The sequence below is a fragment of the Macaca fascicularis genome, chromosome 12 (genome assembly GCF_037993035.2).
Source record: "Macaca fascicularis isolate 582-1 chromosome 12, T2T-MFA8v1.1".
Taxonomy (NCBI): Eukaryota; Metazoa; Chordata; class Mammalia; order Primates; family Cercopithecidae; genus Macaca; species Macaca fascicularis.
The window spans coordinates 105,617,151-105,638,618 of NC_088386.1; the positions used below are offsets into that span (position 1 = coordinate 105,617,151).

A 21,468-nucleotide genomic window follows, 5' to 3' on the forward strand; every position below is an offset into this window, starting at 1 on the left:
ACTTTGTATTCCTGCTTTAAGAAAACAAAAGGTTTATTTCTTGTGGTTATCATATAAAAGTAACTTCTCACATGTGAGATCTTTCAAGCTTCCTCTCACTTGCCAAGCCTGCCTCCCCTTCCTGGTTTACACATTTAATAATTTTTATGTGTTCCTCTGGCTAAACCCTGGACTCCTGACCTCCTTGTTAGAGGTGAGAATGATGCCAGGGTTAGTGACTGCTCTGCGGTTCCCCAAAGCTCCTCCTACCCAGACGGTGACAGTTTGGATGCTGAGGTCGGAAAGCAGGACAGGGGACACTCCTGAGTGCAGCTCGGAGCGGGGAAAGCCGAATTCCAGGGGCTGAAGAGGCCACGCAGGGGACCAGCGCCTGCGATGCGGAGCGCGGACTTCTTGGGCCATACCTCTGAGGCTCAAGCTGCCCCGGATTCGCTTCTCCGGCAGTGCAGCCCGGCGCGGGCCGCTGTCCACAGTGGGAGGTGCTGAAAGCAGGGAGCGGGTGCGGGGGCGGCGAGGCGGACGGCTGCTCCGAGCGCCCCCCTCCTCGCTCCGCGGCTCCTCCAGCCCTCCCCTCCTCCCGCAGCCATGTTCCACGCGCGGGGAGGGGTGGGGGGAGGGGAGAGGCACGGGGGATCAGGGCGGAGAGAGCCGGCTCTGCCTCGGGGAAGGAGGGGATGAGAGTTGGGGGGAGCAACGGGAGGAGGCGGCGGCGGCGGCTAGCGAGGAGACAGAGCTGGGTCCTGCAGTAGGACTCCCGGGAGCCACCATCATGGTGAAGAGGAAGAGCTCCGAGGGCCAGGAGCAGGACGGCGGCCGTGGCATCCCCCTGCCCATCCAGACCTTCCTGTGGCGGCAAACCAGGTGAGGGGCGCAGAGGGCGCGCCGCGGGCCGCCCTGGGCTGGGGGCGCTCCCGGGGCCGCCCGGGTCGCCGCCGCCGCCGCCGCCGCCGCTGAGGCCGCGCCACAGCCTGCAGCTCCCTCTCTGGGGCTGGAAAACAAGCCCTCTGCACCCGCTTAAAAACACGCATTAAAATATGTATATATATATTTCAGTGAAGTTTGACGACAAGCAGATTGGCAGTTGTCGAATAAATGTATACATTATTTTAGGGGGTGGGAGGGCAGAGAGCCTGGGAAGAGGGGGCGGGGAACTAGGAAAGATAATTATGACTGGTTGTGCTCCTGCGTCCAATTCCCCCTCCGTCTCCTGCTGTAATTCTAGCCCGGTGACCTGTTGTTTTTCCAGCTCCTGTTTGGCGAATATCTGCTATGCCCACTTGTTAACCATTTTGCTCAGATTAATCTCCCCAGTTAAAGCTCCTGAGGATCTGTGATAAGGGACCCTCCCCCCTAACCCTGGAAAGGCCTCACACCTATTCCAATAAACAGAAAAGGTTTTTTTTTTTTTTAATTATTATTGTTATTTTAGAGATTTATCAGGTAAGAAATTAGATTCTGGAAATCGTGACCCACAAGCCGTGTTCAATTTTCAGTTTTTATTATGGCTGTACATGTAAGTAATGCACCACTTCTGACCACTGACGATTTAAAATCTTAAAAGTCTTCAGAATAAGAGTGGATACCAAAAACCATCGAGATCCACTTCTCTTTCATATATGCAATTACACGCGTAAAAGAAAATGTCATCAGCTGTTCAACACCTGCTCATTAAAAAGCTATAAGGAAGCATGAAATTTGAATTTCATAGCACCCTGTCTTATTCATTGAAAAATATGTCACAAGGATGCTTTAATAATAATTTTACTTATGTTTATTAACAAATATCTATTAATTTTTCAGTGCATTTTTGAGGCCCAAACTGGGGAAGCAATATGAAGCTTCTTGTGTGGTATGTGATTTTCACCATTTAATAATTATTTCCCTATTCTGTGTGGTGGTTTGAACCCAAAGACAGGTTTTAAATCAAATGGACTATATATATTAATTCACTTGGCAAATATTATTGATCACCCACTGTGTGCCAGGCACAATTCTCTGTGCTGGAACAAAGCAATGATAAAAACAAATAGAGTGTTTACATCCTAGTAGAAAGGGGACAAGCCACAAACAAATAAGTATATACATAGTAAGCCAGATGGTGGTAAGCACTATGGAGAAAAATTAAGCAAAAAGAGATACTAGGTAGCACTAGGGAGGGGAGTTTTATAAGCAATGGATAGATAAGGCTTATCTATCTATTAATGTGAACCTTGGCCAAAGACACAAGGGGAAGGGAGGGAAGGACAGCTGAGGGAAGAGCAGAGGAAACATGTTAAAGGAAATTAGCACCTACTGGGGAATAAGTGAAAGGGTGAGGAGGGATCCAGTGGTAGAAGAGAAGGCAGAGAGACAACAGAGAACCAGGTGGTGGAGGGTTTTTTTGCCCCCTGCAAGTGTGAAGTCGAATCCTTAATCAACAAAACTGAGACTTACAGTGGAAGTTCATATGATAGAGTGCCTGTGAAAGAACTACTTGAACAAAATATATGCATCTCTGCACTTTTATGTCTTGCATATGTTTTCCAATTCTAAAAATGAATAATATAAAATAATTGTGAAAATAATACTGCTAATATTTATACAAAATAAAATGCATTTGTCCTGAGATTCTAAGGGAATCTTATATCCCTATAAATTCTTATTTTACAAATTGAGAAAATAAGACATGAAATCATGAAGCAAAATTAAAATGGACTTTTCACAGCCTTCATTAATATTTGGAGCTTACCTAAAAGTCTTTACATTGCATATATTATAACCTAAAAATGGAAATCTACCAATTTGGATATTGCCATGCATATTTACGAATAGCTACGTGGATGACCTTGTGGTAAGGAGCTCTGAGATGTGTTAGGGCAAAAAATTCTGATGGAAGCCAACTGGAAAGTTAAACACATACCTGCCCATGCAATGTAGGAATTTGTTTCGTTGCATCTCCTGTCTTTCAATGTTGTCACAAACACATTTTTTTTTTAAATATAACTTTCTTATAAGGACCTTTTAATGGAATTTGTTGTTGAACTTAGCTTGTTAGAGTAATTTGACACTTGAAATCTCAGACTTTCTTAACCATGCTGACAATTATACTAGCTTAAAATAATCCTGACTTTTCTCTGTTCTTGGCACAGATATTTCTGACATTTTTAATGTAGTCACACAATATCAAATAGTAAGTTACATTAATGGATAGATAGATAGGGATAGAGATACATAGATCTCAATATAGAAAATAATTTCCCAAGTTTAAAAAAAAATATTAAAAGTTGTATTAGTGACACTTAAGGAGAAACTGACATTACCCAGAACACTCTGAGATTATGAAATGCATAACTCATCCTCTACAGTATAGTCATTAGAGTGTATAGATTCTTTATAATCTTTTAGTCTCTAATATACACACCCTTTACTTAATGAATACTTAGATACCTGAGGACTGGTGAATTTTATAATATTTGTATTTATATCACCAACATATCTAAAGGCCTTTATCTAGTTTCTTAAAGCAAAATATTACATCTCTCATTATGCTCTTTGCCAAAACATCAGTGTGCCCTTCATTATAAAGGTGAATTTTTTATTTTTCTTTTTTTGAATCAAAAAGTAAAAAGTTTTCTTTGGAAATCTCTGTAGTAAGCCATATTAGGATACCTGTCTTTCTCATAGGTATTGTAATAATTCCAGTAATACAGTTTGAACACTTGGTACTTGTATTGTGATTATTATATAGAACATTTATATAATTTTCTTGACTGGGGCATCAAGTGCCAATCATGTTCTTACAAGTCAAACGTTTATTAAATTTATTCTAATATTTGGTAACTACATTTTCTCCAACACCTTACAGTGATATTCTCTCCTCTCTCAAAAGAAAAAAAAAATAATTGAGTAGGTCAGAGTTGTTACTTGTTCTGGAGTGCTACGCTCTCTGATACTCTCTGAGTATCTCTGGCAAGGATAGAAAATTTAATAATCAGCGAAGTAAAGATGGCTTATTTTCCTCCTCCCTCCCTCCTTCCTGCTCTCCCTTTCTTTCTTTCTTTATTCCACAGATATATTAAGTATCTTTTATTGTTCCAGGCATTAGGTAGAGAGTGTTCTGTGCCAGGTCATTGTCAAGCCATGAGATAAATCAGGGATTCCAAAATCAGAATCCTTGAAAAAGTTATATCTTAGTTAACACCAGTTGAAGAAATTGACATAAATTCTATTTCTCAAGACACTTTGACAAAAAACTCATTTTGGTCTGCAGTTGTGACAGCCTTTTGGATGACTCAGCAACATTTTATAAACTATACATCCAAAAATCTCATAAGGTTAAATGTTTTGTTCCTATTTGTTAGAGGAAGCTTACTTTAACAGAAATAAAAATCATTTGTTAATTCAAGCCATTTACTTTGGCTCAAAAGCCTGCAAATGGGTAGATAATAGAAAATTATTACTGACCCATTGCACATCAACATATACAAGAAAATGCAATGAGTTCTCCCTAAAGAATTTGGTCCAGTAATTTGCACCTTTTAAGGGGTACAGTACCTTGCTGTTCATTTTTTCACTAATCAGAATCTTCCGTTTCTTAGTTTACATGGTTTTGGATTTTGGCTTTTCTTATTGTTTTTGTTTTTGAATTTACAGTCCTTTGAGCGAGTGTTGGTAGAAAACAAGCTGCATGGCCTCTCTCCAGCTCTCTCTGAAGCCATTCAGAGCATTTCCAGATGGGAACTGGTGCAAGCTGCTTTGCCTCATGTCCTCCACTGCACTGCAACCCTGCTTTCAAACCGAAACAAGCTAGGTTGGTGCCCTGCCTTACTTCTTTATTGCATGTCATTGCCCTTTGTGTTCAACACTCATCATAGTAACCTGTATTGAGTAGTTTCTCTTTTCTTAAGCACTGTGCATACATTATTATCTCATTTAATTATCACAAAATCCTCCTCACACTTATACTATCATTATTTTCGTTTTACCAATAAAGAAACTGGCTGTCTTGTTTTTAATTTTTTAATTTTACAAGTAATATATGAATATTTTCTCCTCTTAAATATTGAAATATGCTGGTTGTGGTGGCTCATACCTGTAATCCCACCACTTTGGGAGGCTGAGGCAGGTGGATCACATGAGGTCGGGAGTTTGAGACCAGCCTGGTCAACATGGTGAAACCCCGTCTCTACTAAAACTACAAAATTAGCCAGGCGTGGTGGTGCGCACCTGTAATCCCAGCTACTTGGGAGGCTGAGGCAGGAGAATCACTTGAATCTGGGAGGTGGAGGTTGCGGTTAGCTGGGATCACACCACTGCATTCCAGCCTAGGCGACAAAGTGAGACTCCGTCTCAAAAACAAACAAACAAACAACAACATCAACAAAGTTAAAATATTAGAGGTAAGCTAAGACCTTCACCTGCCCAAGATGAGTCCTAGCCAAGGTCATCCTTTTTGTTCTCTCAGTTCCTAAAGCAACCACTCTCATGAACTGGGCATATTTGCCTCACACATTTTCCAACTTTGTAGTACTGTGTGTGAGTATGTGTGCACATGTGCGTAAGAACTATTTTTTATAATATTTTACAGATTGCTATTCTCATCTGGCAATGTGTCCTACCCATGTACCCCACGTTAGTGTACATACTCTTCTCCACCCCATTTCCTCCCCTTGTTTGAGCCTCTGCTCAAATATTACTTCATAGAGGGACCTTTCTAGGTCACATTGTCTAAAATAGGATCGCTTTTATCTTCAGAGCCTATATTTTTAACCACTATGCTGCCTATTTGGAAATATATTTGGGTACCTAACTGAAGAAAAGTGATTCAGCAGTTTCTGCCCCCATGGCAGCATATCATTCTGCGGAGATTACAGCCAGTAGGGGAGTCCAAAAAACAAGAACGAGCCCTGCTAGCAGTGGTTGTAAGAAGTGTAGAGAAAGCAGGGATATTCTTCCCAGACCCAACGTTGACATCTATTGCTCTGGTCACAGAGTTTGCCTTAACCTGCCTGTGTAATTGTCCCCTGCAGGCCACCAGGATAAATTGGGTGTTGCTGAGACAAAGCTCCTTCACACTCTACACTGGATGCTTCTGGAGGCCCCCCAGGACTGCAACAATGAGCGATTTGGGGGTACAGACCGAGGCTCCAGCTGGGGTGGAAGCAGCAGTGCTTTCATCCACCAGGTTGAAAACCAGGGTTCTCCAGGGCAGCCTTGCCAAAGCAGCTCTAATGACGAAGAAGAGAACAACCGAAGAAAGATCTTCCAGAACTCCATGGCTACCGTGGAGCTCTTCGTGTTTCTGTTTGCTCCCCTGGTACACAGGATCAAGGTAAGCAGAAACCCAGTGTTAGAGCTGGAGTGGGTGGAGATGTGGTGAGGATAGACTTCAAATGATATTTCCATATTTGGTTGGGCATGTCTTTGTATGACCTTACAGCAAGTCAGGGCATGGAGAACTTTATTTCTGTGTTAAACTACTGAACATTGCTTCAAAAACACAAATTTCCACATAGCTTTTACCTACTTAAAAAATCCTCAGTGGTTCTCCCTCTGCCTCACCATAATGCCTAACATATTAAACATAAAATAAAAGATCAACTATGACGTAGGGTTTAAATTGCTTTCTTGATTTATAGACTATTGGTCCCTACTGTCCACCTCATGATCCAGCATTTGAAACCATGGCAGCCGTTCTCTGAATATGCCCTTGCTGATTGCTGTACTCTCCTTTCACCCCTCTATTCTTGTCATAGTGTTCAAACTGCAACTTTAATGTCATCTTTAACATGAAGCTATTCCTTGGACCTCACCATCTAGACTTCATTACTACCTCCTTCGCATTTTTATAGCACCTTGTAACTACCTCTCTTATAATACAGCGTCTAAATTTTAGTGGGGTGTGGTGGCTCACGCCTGTAATCCTAGAACTTTGGGAAGTGGAGGCAGGTGAATCACTTGAGGTCAGGAGTTGCAGGCCAGCCTGGCCAACATGGCAAAACTCCATACAAAATTTAGCCAGGCGTAATGGTGCACACCTGTAGCCCCAGCTACTCAGGAGGCTGAGGCAGGAGAATCTCTTGAACCTGGGAGGCACAGGCTGCAGTGAACCTAGAACATGCCACTGCACTCCAGCCTGGGTGACAAAGCGAGACTGTCTCAAAACGAAAAAAAGTAAGTTTTAACTTGTTATGTTCTGTAGACTTTTAGACAGTTGGGTATAGCCTAAGAATTGCTTTTTAAAATATTTTTAAATGCTTAAAATACAAAACATAGGATTACATGGAAACCAGTTATCTCAAAATACAATCATATCCACTTGGAGGAGACAATATAATTTGAAATCACTGTGCCACCACTTTTTAGCTGTGTGATTTTGTTGATATTACTTAACCCCTCAGTTGCTGTAACACAGGGTGAGTATATGTAAGACAGACACGGCAGTTCCAATGCATGAAAAGAAATCAAGAACTATTTGTTACTTCTGTGAATGAATAAATTAACAAATTTCACTTAAGTGCTAAGATAAGAATTGATATGTTCATCTACTCTTTAATAGAATATTATAATCCAGTGAATGGATCAAGTTAACTGTGGTTCAAGTTAGCAATGTATTTATGAAGGTGGTTCTGAACATTAACAGTCACCATGAAGGGAACAGACTAGAGAGTATTTTCATTCATTTTTAGTTTCCTAAAAAATTCACTTTCCGTTAACTCTCCCCATTGCTAGGAGAAATAGATTTGAAACTACCTATAAATTCCCAAAATGCAACACATACACTGACCGCATTGCCCATCAAACATACTAAACTCTTTAGGTGTCAAGTCAAATTAAATTGCCATTTTAAAATCTCTAGCTTTCCATTTTAAAGTATTTTATACAGGTGATACTTAGTAAGAAGCTCTGCTTTAATAGGGACTGTCCACCTGGCCTGTGAGCCCTGCAGGACCTACCCCTGCGTACCTCCTGGGCCTCAACTCCCTCTATCTCACTGGCCTTTCTCTCATTCACTAACCCCCTTCAGGCTTGTGGGAGGCTCATGCTCAAACTTGACAAGTGCATTTTTGTGTTCAGATCCTTGCACTGTTTTTTTCAACTTGAAACACTGACCCTACCTTCTACACTCAGATTTTCACATGGCCATGTACTTGTCATTGGTTTACTCACAACTCAAATGGCAACACTTCAGAAAGTACTTCCCTGGCTACTCTCGAGCAACTAGCAAGCTATCCTACATTTTTTTCCTTGTTAGCACTTACCAGAAGCTGGAATTATTTATGCATTTGTCTGCATGTTTGTTGCCCTTCAGCCTCACTGAACAGAAATCCTTGAGTGAAGGGAGTCTGCCTTTCCTGATGACAGCTGTATCTCTAGTGTCTCAAATAGTGTCTGTCGTATATGAGGCTCTCAATAAATATTTAATGACTGACACACTGAGTAGACTTGTCATTATCAGAAGCTGATCCAAGTGCTAAAAACAGCATATTTAGAAATGAAGCCGTTAAAATGGAGAGGACAGGAGAGAAGTCTTCTTAAAAAGTAGCCCCAAAAAGATGTTTATATGTTGACAAATATCACCTGGAAAAATGTGGAAATATAGGAGTGCCCAGGGTGGCTGTAATTTTATTTTTAAGACATGGATGGGTGTCTAAGTTTTGGAAACAGATAGGCCTGTATTTGAATCCAGTGCCTGCTGCGCTCTATAAGAGATTGTGCAAATAATTTCTATAAACCTCCATTTTCTCAAATATAAATTGGACCTAAGAATAAATGTATAGGGCATTGTGAAGATTGAACAAGTTATAGTATTCAACCTGATACAAAGAAAGTCATTAACAAATGTTAGTTGTCTTTAGTGTTGGTATTTTATTGCTGCTGGTATTATGTATTATTAGTAGAAAAGAAGCAAGGTCTCCTTTCAGGAGAGACTACTCAAATAATTGGAAAAGCTGGCTGAAGATCCTCATGTTTAACTTATAGCTTGGGAATGGAGCATTTAAAAAGGAGTAAGACAATTCATACAAAATACTACACAGTGGTTGATATACATAAACAATTATTGTTAGTGGTATTAATAACATTTTTATCATTTTGTATTATATTATTATATTATCATTATAGTTTCATCATTTTGTCATTGCTATGAGGAAAGCATTGTTCTTGATGCTGTAGAGAATAAAAAGTATTCATTTGATAATTTTTGCCATAAGGCCTTCTCTGCTTGAGAGATATCTGGTTTTTTCAAGTTGTTGGGAATGTACAGTCTCTAGATCAGGATTTCTCGGCCTTGGCACTGTTGGCATTTGGGGCCAGATAATTCTTTGTTGTGGGACACTGTTCAATGCATTGTAGGATATTTAGTAGAGTCTCTGGCCTCCATCCATTAGATGCCAGTAACAACCCATTGCCCCTGAGTTGTGCCAACCACAGATGACTCCAAATGTTGCCAAATGTTCACAGATGGGTGTGTGGAAGGGAATTGGTCCTGATTGAGAGCCACTGCCTTACATCTTTCATTTGCCTGCCGTTATCAGGCTCTGTTGGAGCCTATCGTCTTTCCCTACCCATGTAAACTTCCCCTCACCAGCATCATTAACATCCTTTTATCCCTATGCTTCTTTGCAGTTGTCTTTCATGACTCCAACTCCAGATCAAGACCAAAATTCACATTTTTTTTTTTTTTTTTTTTTTTTTTTTTTGAGACTGAGTCTCTCTCTGTAGCCCAGGCTGGAATGCAGTGGCCGGATCTCAGCTCACTGCAAGCTCCGCCTCCCGGGTTCACGCCATTCTCGGGCCTCAGCCTCCCGAGTAGCTGGGACTACAGGCACTGCCACCTCGCCCGGCTAGTTTTTGTATTTCTTAGTAGAGACGGGGTTTCACCGTGTTAGCCAGGATGGTCTCGATTTTCTGACCTCGTGATCCGCCCATCTCGGCCTCCCAAAGTGCTGGGATTACAGGCTTGAGCCACCGCGCCCGGCCAAAATTCACATTTTCTATCCCCACCCAGAAATCTGCATGCTGCTGGGGAAACCACACAACCATCCAGACTAATGTTTCTGCAACACCGTGGTCTCTAAACCCAGTGTGCCGTGCTGCCCCACTTGTCAGTCCTTTCCTTGATTTTCCCCCTCAGGTTCCCACTCAGCACTTAGTGTTGCAGGATGGGGCTTGTATAAGACATGGTGCTGTAGGAGGCATGGGAGCCCAAAATTTAATCAAAGCATGAACCCATGCCTCCATATCCTCACCTCCCATTTATTTACTCTTCAATCTTTTATTCTTGCTTCTAGTTGCTTTATTATGTGACAGAATATTTTCACTATCATTTCTAATTTTTACAACTACCCACAGGATGTGTGTATCTTTTCTCCATTTTACCAGAAGGGAAATTGAGGTCCATAGAGATAATAGTAAAGATTGTGAGTAACCAAGATGGAATTTAAACCCAATCCCATCTGATTTTGTATAAAACTACAGTTTTTTAGGTTTCTGTACCAGAGGTTTTTTTTGTTTTCTTTTTTTTTTCCACTCAGGTCATGAACAACCTCTGAGTTGTTGAATCTAATCTCTATTTGCAGCCCTCATTTCATTAAACCTCAGCTGCATTTGAAATTACCATCATGCCCTTTTCTTTCAGTTCTCCTGATGACACCACACCCTTCTGGTTCTTCTTGCATCTCTGACTCTGTCTGCTCTATCTCTATTGAGAGCTCATCTTTTCTGTCTGCCCCTTTAACACTGGGGCTCCCCAGAGATGCATTCTTCACGCTTTGTTCTTTTCACTCTCCTTTCTCCTAGGAAGACTTCCTTCGGCTTCATTTACCATGTGTGTCCTGCATGCTGAGGTCACCTAATTATACATTTCAAATCCAGGCTCCTATCTTTGCCTGTTAGACCAAATTGTCAAATGACTTTTCCAAATAGATAATCCATGGGAAATTCAAACTGCACCTGTAATGAGCCCCGTCCCTAGATTCTATATTTTAGATAATGGATGTATTCACAAAAACTCAAACTACCTTTCACTATCCCTCATCCTTACTTGCATATTCCACTAATCACAGAGTCCTACTCATTTTTTATCCTAAATATTTCCCAAATTTATTACATATTTTTCATTCCTACTTAACTACCTTAACCCAAGCTTTTATCATATCTTACATGGACTGTTTACTTCGACCATTTTCTTACTAGATTCAGTCTCCTGGCTTGTCTCATAAAATCTAACCTCAACACCAAGGTGACCTATCAAAAATGTAGACAATATCACCAACATACTTAAAATAATTTGGTGATTTCTCATCATACAGAGAGTACAACTCCAGCTTCTTAGTCTGGTAAACTGGGCCCTCTATGACCTGTCTGACTACTTCTCCTGTCTGTGAACTCCAGACGTTTGAAGTCTCCCCAAGAACATAGCATACTTTTTTTCAGATCTTTTCTCATGTTGGTCTTGCTGACTGGAATGCCCTCATACCTGACTTCTCTTTCTAGAAAACTCCTACTTATCCTTTAGGACTTCATTTGAGATCCATCTTTCCCTCTTTCTCTACTTCCATAATATTCTAGGTACAGCTTTATTTTTATACTTTGTTTATTATCATCTCTTTATGTGGCTGTCTCCCCCACTAGATTCTAAATGGTCTGTTTGTAGGAATTATCATTGTACACATGATAACTAACATAGTATCTGTGTTTAATAGGTATTTAAATAATATTAAGTGAATAAATTAGTTCACTAATTTGTAAATAAACCTAATATAAATGACTAATGCTTTTGTAACACAGTGTATTATTCAATGCATATTTTATATTCTTTTAATTTATAATTAGCTAAAATAGTTTATATAAAATTCACAGTCTGAAAATCCTGTGTAATATATTATTAATTTTAGACCAAATTTAATTTTATCAATGAAAAATGATGAATGTTTGTTAAACTAAGGCATCTTCTTTAAATATGGTATCAACGTTGTCATGATTTTGTCATGTTCACTTATTTTTTCAACAAATACTTATCGAGTGCCTGCTATATGCTAACTATTGTTCAATGTCCTGGAGTAACAGCAAGAAATAAAATAAAAAGCAAGCCCTTCAGGAGATTTTAACAAAATCCATATGTGTAAAGTAAACAACTTTAAAATAGAACTTAAAATAATAGTTGTTTCTTTAAATCTCTCAAAGCTACTAGTAAATACATTCAGAATTGCTTTATGTCATCATGGAAACAGGTTCTCAGTGAAAGCAAGAAAAGTATCTGAAATGTGGGGATATTACCTCTATATGTGCTTACATTTCTGGCTTTTCTCAGGACCTTCTAGACTACCTGCTTCACAACTGTTTGGATGATAAAGAGTGTCCTCTCCAGTTATTGAGTTTCTGCTTGTGTATGTATACATAGCATTGTGTGTTCTATTAAAAGAAACTCTAGAAGAGACATTAGAGGCCCAGAGTTTATACATTCATCCAAGTTAGGAAGACTTACAAAGGAAGATACCAGCACAAGAGAAGGCCACAGGTGCTGCAGGCATTCAGGTCTGAAGAGTGATTGGATTTATTTGGAGAAGGTAAAACATGTTCAATTAATGAACATGTTAGTTTGGTATTGTATTGATGTTCGAGGAAGTGCACAGAAGAAGGAGATCTCAACTTGTATTCAAGAAATATACAATCTACTTGGAGATGTATCAAGTAAAACAAAATGATGGCCATGACCATCAGTGAGTGCTGTGTCATGCTAATAGATCAGATGTTAAAGCCCAGGATTTCAGTACAAGAGAGATCACTCCCTGCTGCAGTTTCCACTGGAGTTTTACTTGTGTTAACATTTCTCATGAGAAACATGGAAAAGGACTGAGCTCAGAAACCAATAAATCATTAAAACAAGGTCAATTGAGGTTTGGTTTCCTGTATTTGTGGAGACAAATCTAATAAGATTTGCTTAATGTTAATTTCCTGTTTCTACATACAATACCATGCATACTTCGTCGTGTCCATTCCAAGGGAATTTGGGTTACTCTCCTCTTAACTTCACAGCTGTCTGTCTAACTGCTTACTCGGTATCTCTAGCTTAATGTTTAACAGAGATCTCAAACTTAACATGTCTAAAACTAGGCTTCTGAAATCCCCAAACCTGCTCCTACTTCATCTTACCTATCTTTCTTAATTGCAAAGCCAAAAATCCTTGACATCTTTTTCTCTCACACTCCACATCCAGACAATTAGCAATTTCTGTAAGTTGTATCTTCAAAATGCATTGAGAATCTACCACTTATCATTTTGCCCTCTATTAGTACCCCTGTCTAATCATCTTTCACCTAGATGATAACAATAGCTTCCAAAATAGTCTCTTCTTTCACTGTTGCCCTTTCTCAAACTATTTTCAACAGCCTGAGTGAACCTATTAAAATATACATCCAATCATGTCACTCTGCTACTTGAAACCTTCCAGTGGCTTCCCATCTTAATAATTGCTAAAGTCCTTATCAAGACCTATCAGGCAGTATATTATCTGGCACTCAATGACTTCTCCCATTTTTTTTCTACTTTTCTCACATTCACTTGACTCTAGGCACACAGTCTCTTGGCTATTTCTGAACACACTAGGCACATTTAGGGCCTTTGTGTTTGCTGATCCTCTTTCATGGAATACTTTTCCTGGAGATAGCCACATGACAGCTCCTTCATTTCATTCCGAACTTTACTCAAATGTCACTTTCTCAATAAGGCTTCACCTGATTCTCTGGTCTAAAATGACAACACTTTGTCTGAGACAGCCCTTCACTTCCTCTCTACACTATGAACAGAGATTTTTGTATGCCTTGTTCACTGTTGCATTTAAAACCTAGAATAGTACCGGGTATATGGTAGGTGTTCTATAAATATTTACAGAATATATGCAGAATGAATTTAACCAAATGCTTTATGTGCTTTTCTAATACTTCCACAGGGAATTCTAGAGACTTTCCCATTGTGGGAACTGTGTGGCTCTGTTGCCAAGTGGTGTCAGAATCCCAGTCTAGCCTTTAGGTTTCTTTTTACTAGGTACAGAGTTGCTTTTCTTTTTCTATTTTTCCAGTTGCTTCTGAGTTCTTTTCCTTCAATCTCAATGGTTTCCAACCCCAGCTATGTGTGAGAGTCATCGGGGGATATTAGAAAATCTCACAGGATTCTAATTTAATGGGTCTGGGTAGGAGAGGTAAGTGATACCTAGGCCTCTTAGGTTTAAAAGCTCCCCTGGTGATTATAATATGCAAGCTGGGGTTGCAAATCACTGCTGTAAATGAGCTCCTGGATCTCAGCTGTATTCGTTAATCTGGGATCACATTCTCTACTTCTATCTTTACATTGTTTTGAGAGACTGAGGTGTTTAAGATATAATCTCAGAATGTCACATATTTGTACTTATACAATATGATAGCAGAGGATATGCTCTTGAAAGATACTTTGAATCACAGATAAATTGAGTGAGTATGGGTTATAAAGTCAGCCCTATTCAGCAAGTATTTATTGAGTATCTGTTGTGTACCCAGTTCCTAATGCTATGATAAACATTGTGATGATGCTCGAGGCTGAGAGGGAAGGAGAATGCTTGATTTATCCTTGCCCTCAAGAAATTAAAGGTTATTAAGAAGACAACATTACAAAATAATACACTATGAAGGGTCAAATTATATGTGCCTGATTCCCTAAAATGTAAGAAAAGAGATGGACTGGATAATAGAATGTCAAAATAGCCATTATCTGAGTATTTTGCCTTATAAGGGAGAAGTAAGGACAGTTAAATAATTAAGAGGAATGATAATAATAACCAAAGTGAAGAGATCTGCCAAGACTCCTGAAAAAAACAAGTTTCAACCACTGCAAACAAAAAACAATAGTTTGTGTATTCAATGCTTTGCCCAAAGCTATGTTTTGATTGGTCATTAGTTTTGGATAAAGCAGACAACTGGGATTTTCATAGTAATTGCAGTGATAACTTTTGGTCATTGGTTTACTCTAGAAACATTCATCTGACTGATGAGAGAAGGTTTGGCAGATAAATCCACTCTGAAAATAACCTTATGAATGATATTAATCCTTGCATTGATTGGTCCCTTTAAGCAGTTGTTACATGTCAGTTATTGGACATAGATCTTCTCTTCCCCCCTAGGAATCTGACCTCACCTTCCGTCTGGCCAGTGGGCTTGTCATATGGCAGCCCATGTGGGAACACAGACAGCCCGAAGTCTCTGGCTTCACCGCACTGGTGAAGCCCATCAGGAACATCATTACAGGTTTGTAACTTGGACACTCAGCGGGACAGTTTTAGCGGATTCCCTCACACGTAGTAGTTAGAGTGATGGGATAATTTGCCTCTAAGAAGTCAAAAAGAAGCAAATATCTCCATGGAGTTATTTAAGTGTCCTGATATAGGGCTTATTCACATGAGGAAAAACTACTCTGAATCAAGTGCATGGACTTTGGGCAATTCATTTAGACTTCCTGTGCCTCAGCTTCCTCATCTGGAAACTGAGAATGTAAATATCATATTAATACTACTTCCAAGATCGTTACGAAATGGAGCTAATATATGTAAAACTGCCTAGAAGAATGTCTGGCACATAGTAAGTGGCAGCTGCGATTATTATTATTATCATTGTTATGTTATCATCATCATCATGGTAAATGGAATAGAGGCTCCTTAACAAAAATCATCTTAGTGTTGTATTGCTATCTAAGCATTTCTCTTCAGGAATTGTCTAATGACATAGTCCCATTGTTCAATTGTAGAAAGAACACAACATGATAGATTGAAAAGTGCATGGCAGGCTCACACTATCTCTAAATCTCCAAATCTATCTCTTACTATGTATATAACCTAACTGTCCTAAGCATTTCCATGTATGTAAAATTGAGGTGATAATGCCACCTTATAGGGCTTTTTAGTAAGAAGTAAATGAGAGTGCATTAAGTGCCTGCTTTATAGTAAGTGCTTAATAAATTGTAGTCTTCTATTCCCAAATCTATTTTTAGCATTAATAATAAAATTTAAAAAGAAATAAATTATGTGGAAAATCTACAGAAGCATATATATACATACGTATATATTTTTAAAATACACCATACACACACACACATATATAATTTGCTTAATTCATAAGGGTTTTGTGCAGATAATAAACAACCTTTTTATTAATATATAAGCTATAATTTAACACATATATAAAAACTACTAAGAAACCATGTCCCTCCATGGAAGTACTTGGGCTTTTTACCTCACCCTCCTTTGGTTTCTGGATGATATTCACAGTGGGTTTCTTTTCCCTCTGCCTGATGCCTGTGGACTTGAAGCAGTACCCAGCATCTGAGGGGAAATTAGACTCAGCTTAGACAGCATGGCCAGAAGAAAAAGCAATGGCACATGGTGACCTTGATAAATCACCTTCCTTCTCAGCACCAGTTTACTCACAATTTGAATGAGACATTGCCGTCTTAGTTTCCCGCTGTTCCTAGTCCTCAGGTAAAGATGTAACTGATTTGAATTTTACCTCCAGGACAGCTTAATGTAATAGTTAAAGCACAGACTATAAAGTCAGTCTGGGCTATAACCTTCATGCAAGGGTCAAGTGACCTTGGGCAAGTTTAGCTCACTGTATCTTAGTTTCTTCCCCTGTAAAATTGGCATAATAATATGGTAGTATTGTTGAGTTATTTTAAGGGTTAAATGAGTTATAGTTTTGTTCCACATAACAGCATTTTGGTCAATGACAGTGTGTATGACAGTGGTCCCATAAAATCATAATGGAGGTGAAAAACTCCTGTCACCTAGTAGTTTCATAGCCATGGTAACACAGTACAAGGCATTACTCATGTATTTGTGGTGATGCTGGTTTAAACAAACCTACTGCACTGCCTGTTTGATAAAAGTATAGCCTATACAATTATATGCAGCACATAATACTTTATAATAATAACTGACAACTATATAACTGGTTTATGTATTTACTATACCATACTTTTAATTGTTATTTTAGAGTATATTTCTTCTACTCCTACTATCCATTTTTATGATTTTAAAAAAAGTTAACTATAAAACAATCTTAGGCAGGTCTTTTAGGAGATGTTCCAGAAGAAGGCATTGTTATCATAAAAGATGACAATTCCATGTGTGTTATTGCCCCTGAAGACCTTCCTTTGGGAAAGACCTGAAGGTGGAAGAGAGTGATACAGATGATCTTGATGCCGGGTAGGCCTAGGTTAATGTGTGTGTTTGTGTCTTGTTCTTAACCAAAAATGAGAATGCCTGGCACATAGTGAGTAAGCAGTAGCTGCACTTGTTTTAAAACAAAAAAGTTGCCCAGGCGCAGTGGCTCACGCCTGTAATCCCAGCACTTTGGGAGGCTGAGGTGGGTGGATCACCTGAGGTCAGGAGTTCGAGACCAGCCTGACCCACACGGAAAAACCCCATCTGTACTAAAAATACAAAATTAGCCGGGCTTGGTGGTGCCTGCCTATAATCCCAGCTACTTGAGAAGGCTGAGGCAGGAGAATCTCTTGAACTTGGGAGGTGGAGGTTGCGGTGAGCCGAGATCACGCCATTGCACTCCAGCCTGGGCAACAAGAGCAAAACTCCATCTCAAAAAAAAAATTCTTTTTAAAGTAAAATAAATATATGAGTATAAAATAAGTGTATAAAAACCATAAAATATACTTTTATACTTTTTAATACATACTATACATACTACATACTAGTATATGTAGCAATATATACTATAAAATACATTAAAAGTATAAAAGATAGACGGGCAGATCACGAGGTCAGGAGATCGAGACCATCCTGGCTAACACGGTGAAACCCTGTCTCTACTAAAAAAAATACAAAAAACTAGCCGGGCGAGGTGGCAGGCGCCTGTAGTCCCAGCTACTCGGGAGGCTGAGGCAGAAGAATGGCGTAAACCCGGGAGGCGGAGCTTGCAGTGAGCTGAGATCCGGCCACTGCACTCCAGCCTGGGCGACAGAGTGAGACTCCGTCTCAAAAAAAACAAAAAAACAAAAAAACAAAAAAAAAAGTATAAAAGATAAAAAATATATAAATAAAAGTAAAATAAAAATACAAATTTATAAATATATGACTATATTAAAAAACTTATAGAATAGTTAGAAAGAAATTAAATATTTTTGTGCAGCTGTATGATGTATTTATTTTTAGCTTAGTATTATTACAGAAGAGTCAAAAAGTTTAAAAAACTAAAAAGTTTATAAAGTAAAAAAGTTATAGTAAGCTAAAGTTAATTTATTATTAAAGAATAAAAACTTTTAAAAAATAAATTTAGCAAAGCCTTCATATTCACTCACTACTCACTCACTGACTCACCCAGAGCAACACCCATTCCTGCAAGCTCCATTCATGGTAAGTGCTCAGTATAGGTGTATAATTTGTTGTCTTTCATACCGTATTTTTACTGTATATTTTCTGTGTTTAGATACACAAATACTATTGTGTTATGATTGCCTACAGGATTCAACACAGTAACACACCGTACAGGTTTGCAGCCTAGAAGCGCTAGGCCATGTAATATAGCCTAGATGTGTAGGTGGCTATACCACCTAGGTTTGTGTAAGTAAACTCTATGATGTTTGCACAATGATGAAATTGCCTAACAACACATTTCTGAGAAAGTATCTTTGTCCTTAAGTGATGCGTGACTGTATATGTAAAATGCTTAGAGAACTTTGTATATATAAGGTGCTGAGTAGGTGTTACCTATTATTGTTATTTTTAGTATTGCCAACTTTTTAGCACCTTAACTTACTGAGTCAGACTGAAGAGATGAATATCTACATTGATAACCCAAAAAAATGCTAATATTTTTGAATTGGTTATTTGAATTTCTCTTACAATATGCATTAATGTCTTCTTTTAAAGTAATAATGTTCTATTAAAATAGCTTTTCTATTTGAAAATGAAATGCACTTATGAAATAGAATGGAACTTCTTATAAAATGATGGAACTTCTTCCATCTTTTCAGCTAAGAGAAGTTCTCCTATCAACAGTCAAAGCCGGACCTGTGAATCACCAAATCAAGATGCAAGACACTTAGAGGTTAGTTTATTATAATTATAAGAAGAAGGGAGGCAGTAAGTCCTTGGACATAGTGTAGTGTGAAGGTAAAGACATGAGTTCTAGAATCATACTACCAGGCTCAAAGCCACTCCTCCTTTCTGAATGTGCAACTTTTAACAGTCTCAGGTTTTTTTATCAGTCGTGTATGAAAATTAATTTTCTGTATCTCCTCAAAGCGTGGAGGTGCGGAAACAAGACAATATACAACTAGTATTTTATCTCAGTGCTTAGTGTGTAATGAGTTGTGCTTTATATCAGTGGCTTACATGTAACACTCAATAAGTGTTAGTTATCATTACATCCCAGATTAAATAACATATCACCTTGTTCTCAATTATTGAATCCCCTAATGTTTGTTAAGTAACTCTAATGTAGGTAGAATAATGCTGCCGGAGGTCAGGAAGAGGGAGTTGGAAGGAGTTATAAGATAGTCCTACCCCTTAAGGAATCTTAAAGTTTAATGAAGGGTCAAGACTAACCCACATAAAACAGAAGGTGCAAAATATGATATAAGATGCAGAATATAATTCAGTGCAAATTTGTCATGTTTGATCAAGAAAAGAAAGAAATGAAGGCCAGAGTAATTGAAAGCTACATAGAAATCGATACTACCATTAACTTATGGCATTAAATGAACTGCTTTGACTTTCAATTCAACATGTGCAAAGTGAAACTTGCTGCCTTCCATCAAAATTGGATCCTCTTTCCAACTGTTACTGCTGCCAGGAAGATTATCACTCTTTTTACCCTTCAACCTAGAAATTTTGGAGTCCTATTACATCTACCATTTACTGAGCAATTACTAAGTACAGACACTGTGATTTATATGCTGTAAGATGTATATATTTTTCACATTTAACATATTTGAAATTGAGTATGCTTAACAATCTTTGGCCTTTTATAATCTCCCTACTGGTAGCTGTCTTGATATGGTTGTAATTCTTGTGCAGCATGAATTTGGTCATTTCCAGCATCTAAATTTGCATCATCAGGGTCAGTGAATTATAAGCATATGTCAGAGGGAATAGTGGAGAAGTATTTTAAGAGATAACACTCTTGATACAGAGGAGGTTATTCTTTGGAAAAACTCAAATATTAACAATTCGGGGTTGAAAATTTTAAATGTGAAGTAGTTTTAGGAATACCTACACCAATTTATTTCACTTATACTTTCCTCTTACATATACACAGGATGGAAATATAATAAAAAAGCTGTGCCTATAAATAAATGTAAAATAGCTCTTTCAACAAGTATAAAATTAAAAATCCCCAATGATAGAAATAAAATGTCCTAGTTTAATTAACAGGGTATTTTTTTCTTAACGTTACATAAAATAATGGTGTGTCTTCTAAATGATGACATCTTAGATACAATGAAATACATACATCTCATATTATGTTATACTTAATCCTCTTGATTTGATTTCCTGGTAAGTCATATTGTCTTCTTTTCTTTATGTTGCTCAGATGTTTTCTTTATTCTTTATGCCCACTGCTATCCTCTAAATCCAGGCCCTCATAACTAAATTGCAGTTGAACCTACCTAATTGAATTTTCTACTTCTAGACTGTTCTTCTTTGCATAAATACCACTAATAATTCCTGACTAATTTCCTAATATATCATTTATTTATTAACTCACCATTCCACGTAAGGCATTTTATGCAAGTGCCATCCTTTTATCATGTCCCTTTCTCCTTAGGAACCTATAGTGGATCCTATTGACTGTCGCTGCAAGACCAAATTCCTCTCCCTGTTTTTTTGTGCCTCCCACCACTTGGCACCACCTTTGCTAAGTGACCCTGTTTCTGATTATCCCTTCAGTCAGTTATCTATTATCTCTTAACTTACAGTGCCTGCTCATTTTAGCCTCCAAATCCTTGCTCAGATTGTTTCCTCTAACTAGAATCTTCTCTTTCTTTCATCTAAATTTTATCCTTTTAAGGACCAATTAATATCTCAATTTCCCCTAAACTCTTGTCCAATTAGTCTAAGCCTGCACTGTCCAATATGATAGCCTCTAGGCCTGTGTGGCTATTGAACACTTGAAATACAGCTAGTCTGAATTGAGAGTGTAGAATGTACATCAGATTTTGAAAATGTAATATAAAATAGAATGTAGACTTGGCGCAGTGGCTCATACCTGTAATTCCAGCACTTTAGGAGGCTTAGGCAGGTGGATAGCTTGAGCCCAGGAGTTTGAGACCAGCCTGGGCAATATGGCAAAACTGTGTCTCTACTAAAAATAGAAAAATTAGCGGGGCATAGTGGCACACGCCTGTAGTCCCAGCTACTTGGGAAACTAAGTGGAGAGGATCACCCAAACCTGGGACATGGAGGTTGCAATGAGTCATGATCACACCACTGCACTATGAATTGGG

The 21,468-nt window shown here is 38.6% G+C and overlaps 1 protein-coding gene across 25 annotated transcripts in view; it reads left to right on the plus strand.

Moving 5' to 3' along the window:
• Nucleotides 1–261: 261 nt before the first annotated feature.
• Nucleotides 262–21,468, plus strand: part of UNC80 (unc-80 homolog, NALCN channel complex subunit) — a 230,607-nt gene continuing 209,400 nt past the window's right edge. For 24 of the 25 annotated variants that reach the window (XR_012421433.1, XR_012421434.1, XR_012421435.1 and 21 more), the window contains exons 1-6: nt 262–861; nt 1,801–1,849; nt 4,633–4,789; nt 6,009–6,310; nt 15,134–15,257; nt 18,994–19,067. Coding sequence is in view for 20 of the 25 variants with exons in the window: in XM_005574149.4 (XP_005574206.3) it covers nt 770–861; nt 1,801–1,849; nt 4,633–4,789; nt 6,009–6,310; nt 15,134–15,257; nt 18,994–19,067 (798 nt within the window). In the remaining 5 variants the exon portion in view is untranslated. The remainder of the gene's footprint in view (nt 862–1,800; nt 1,850–4,632; nt 4,790–6,008; nt 6,311–15,133; nt 15,258–18,993; nt 19,068–21,468) is intronic. The other variant, XM_065526009.2, reaches the window with a different exon arrangement.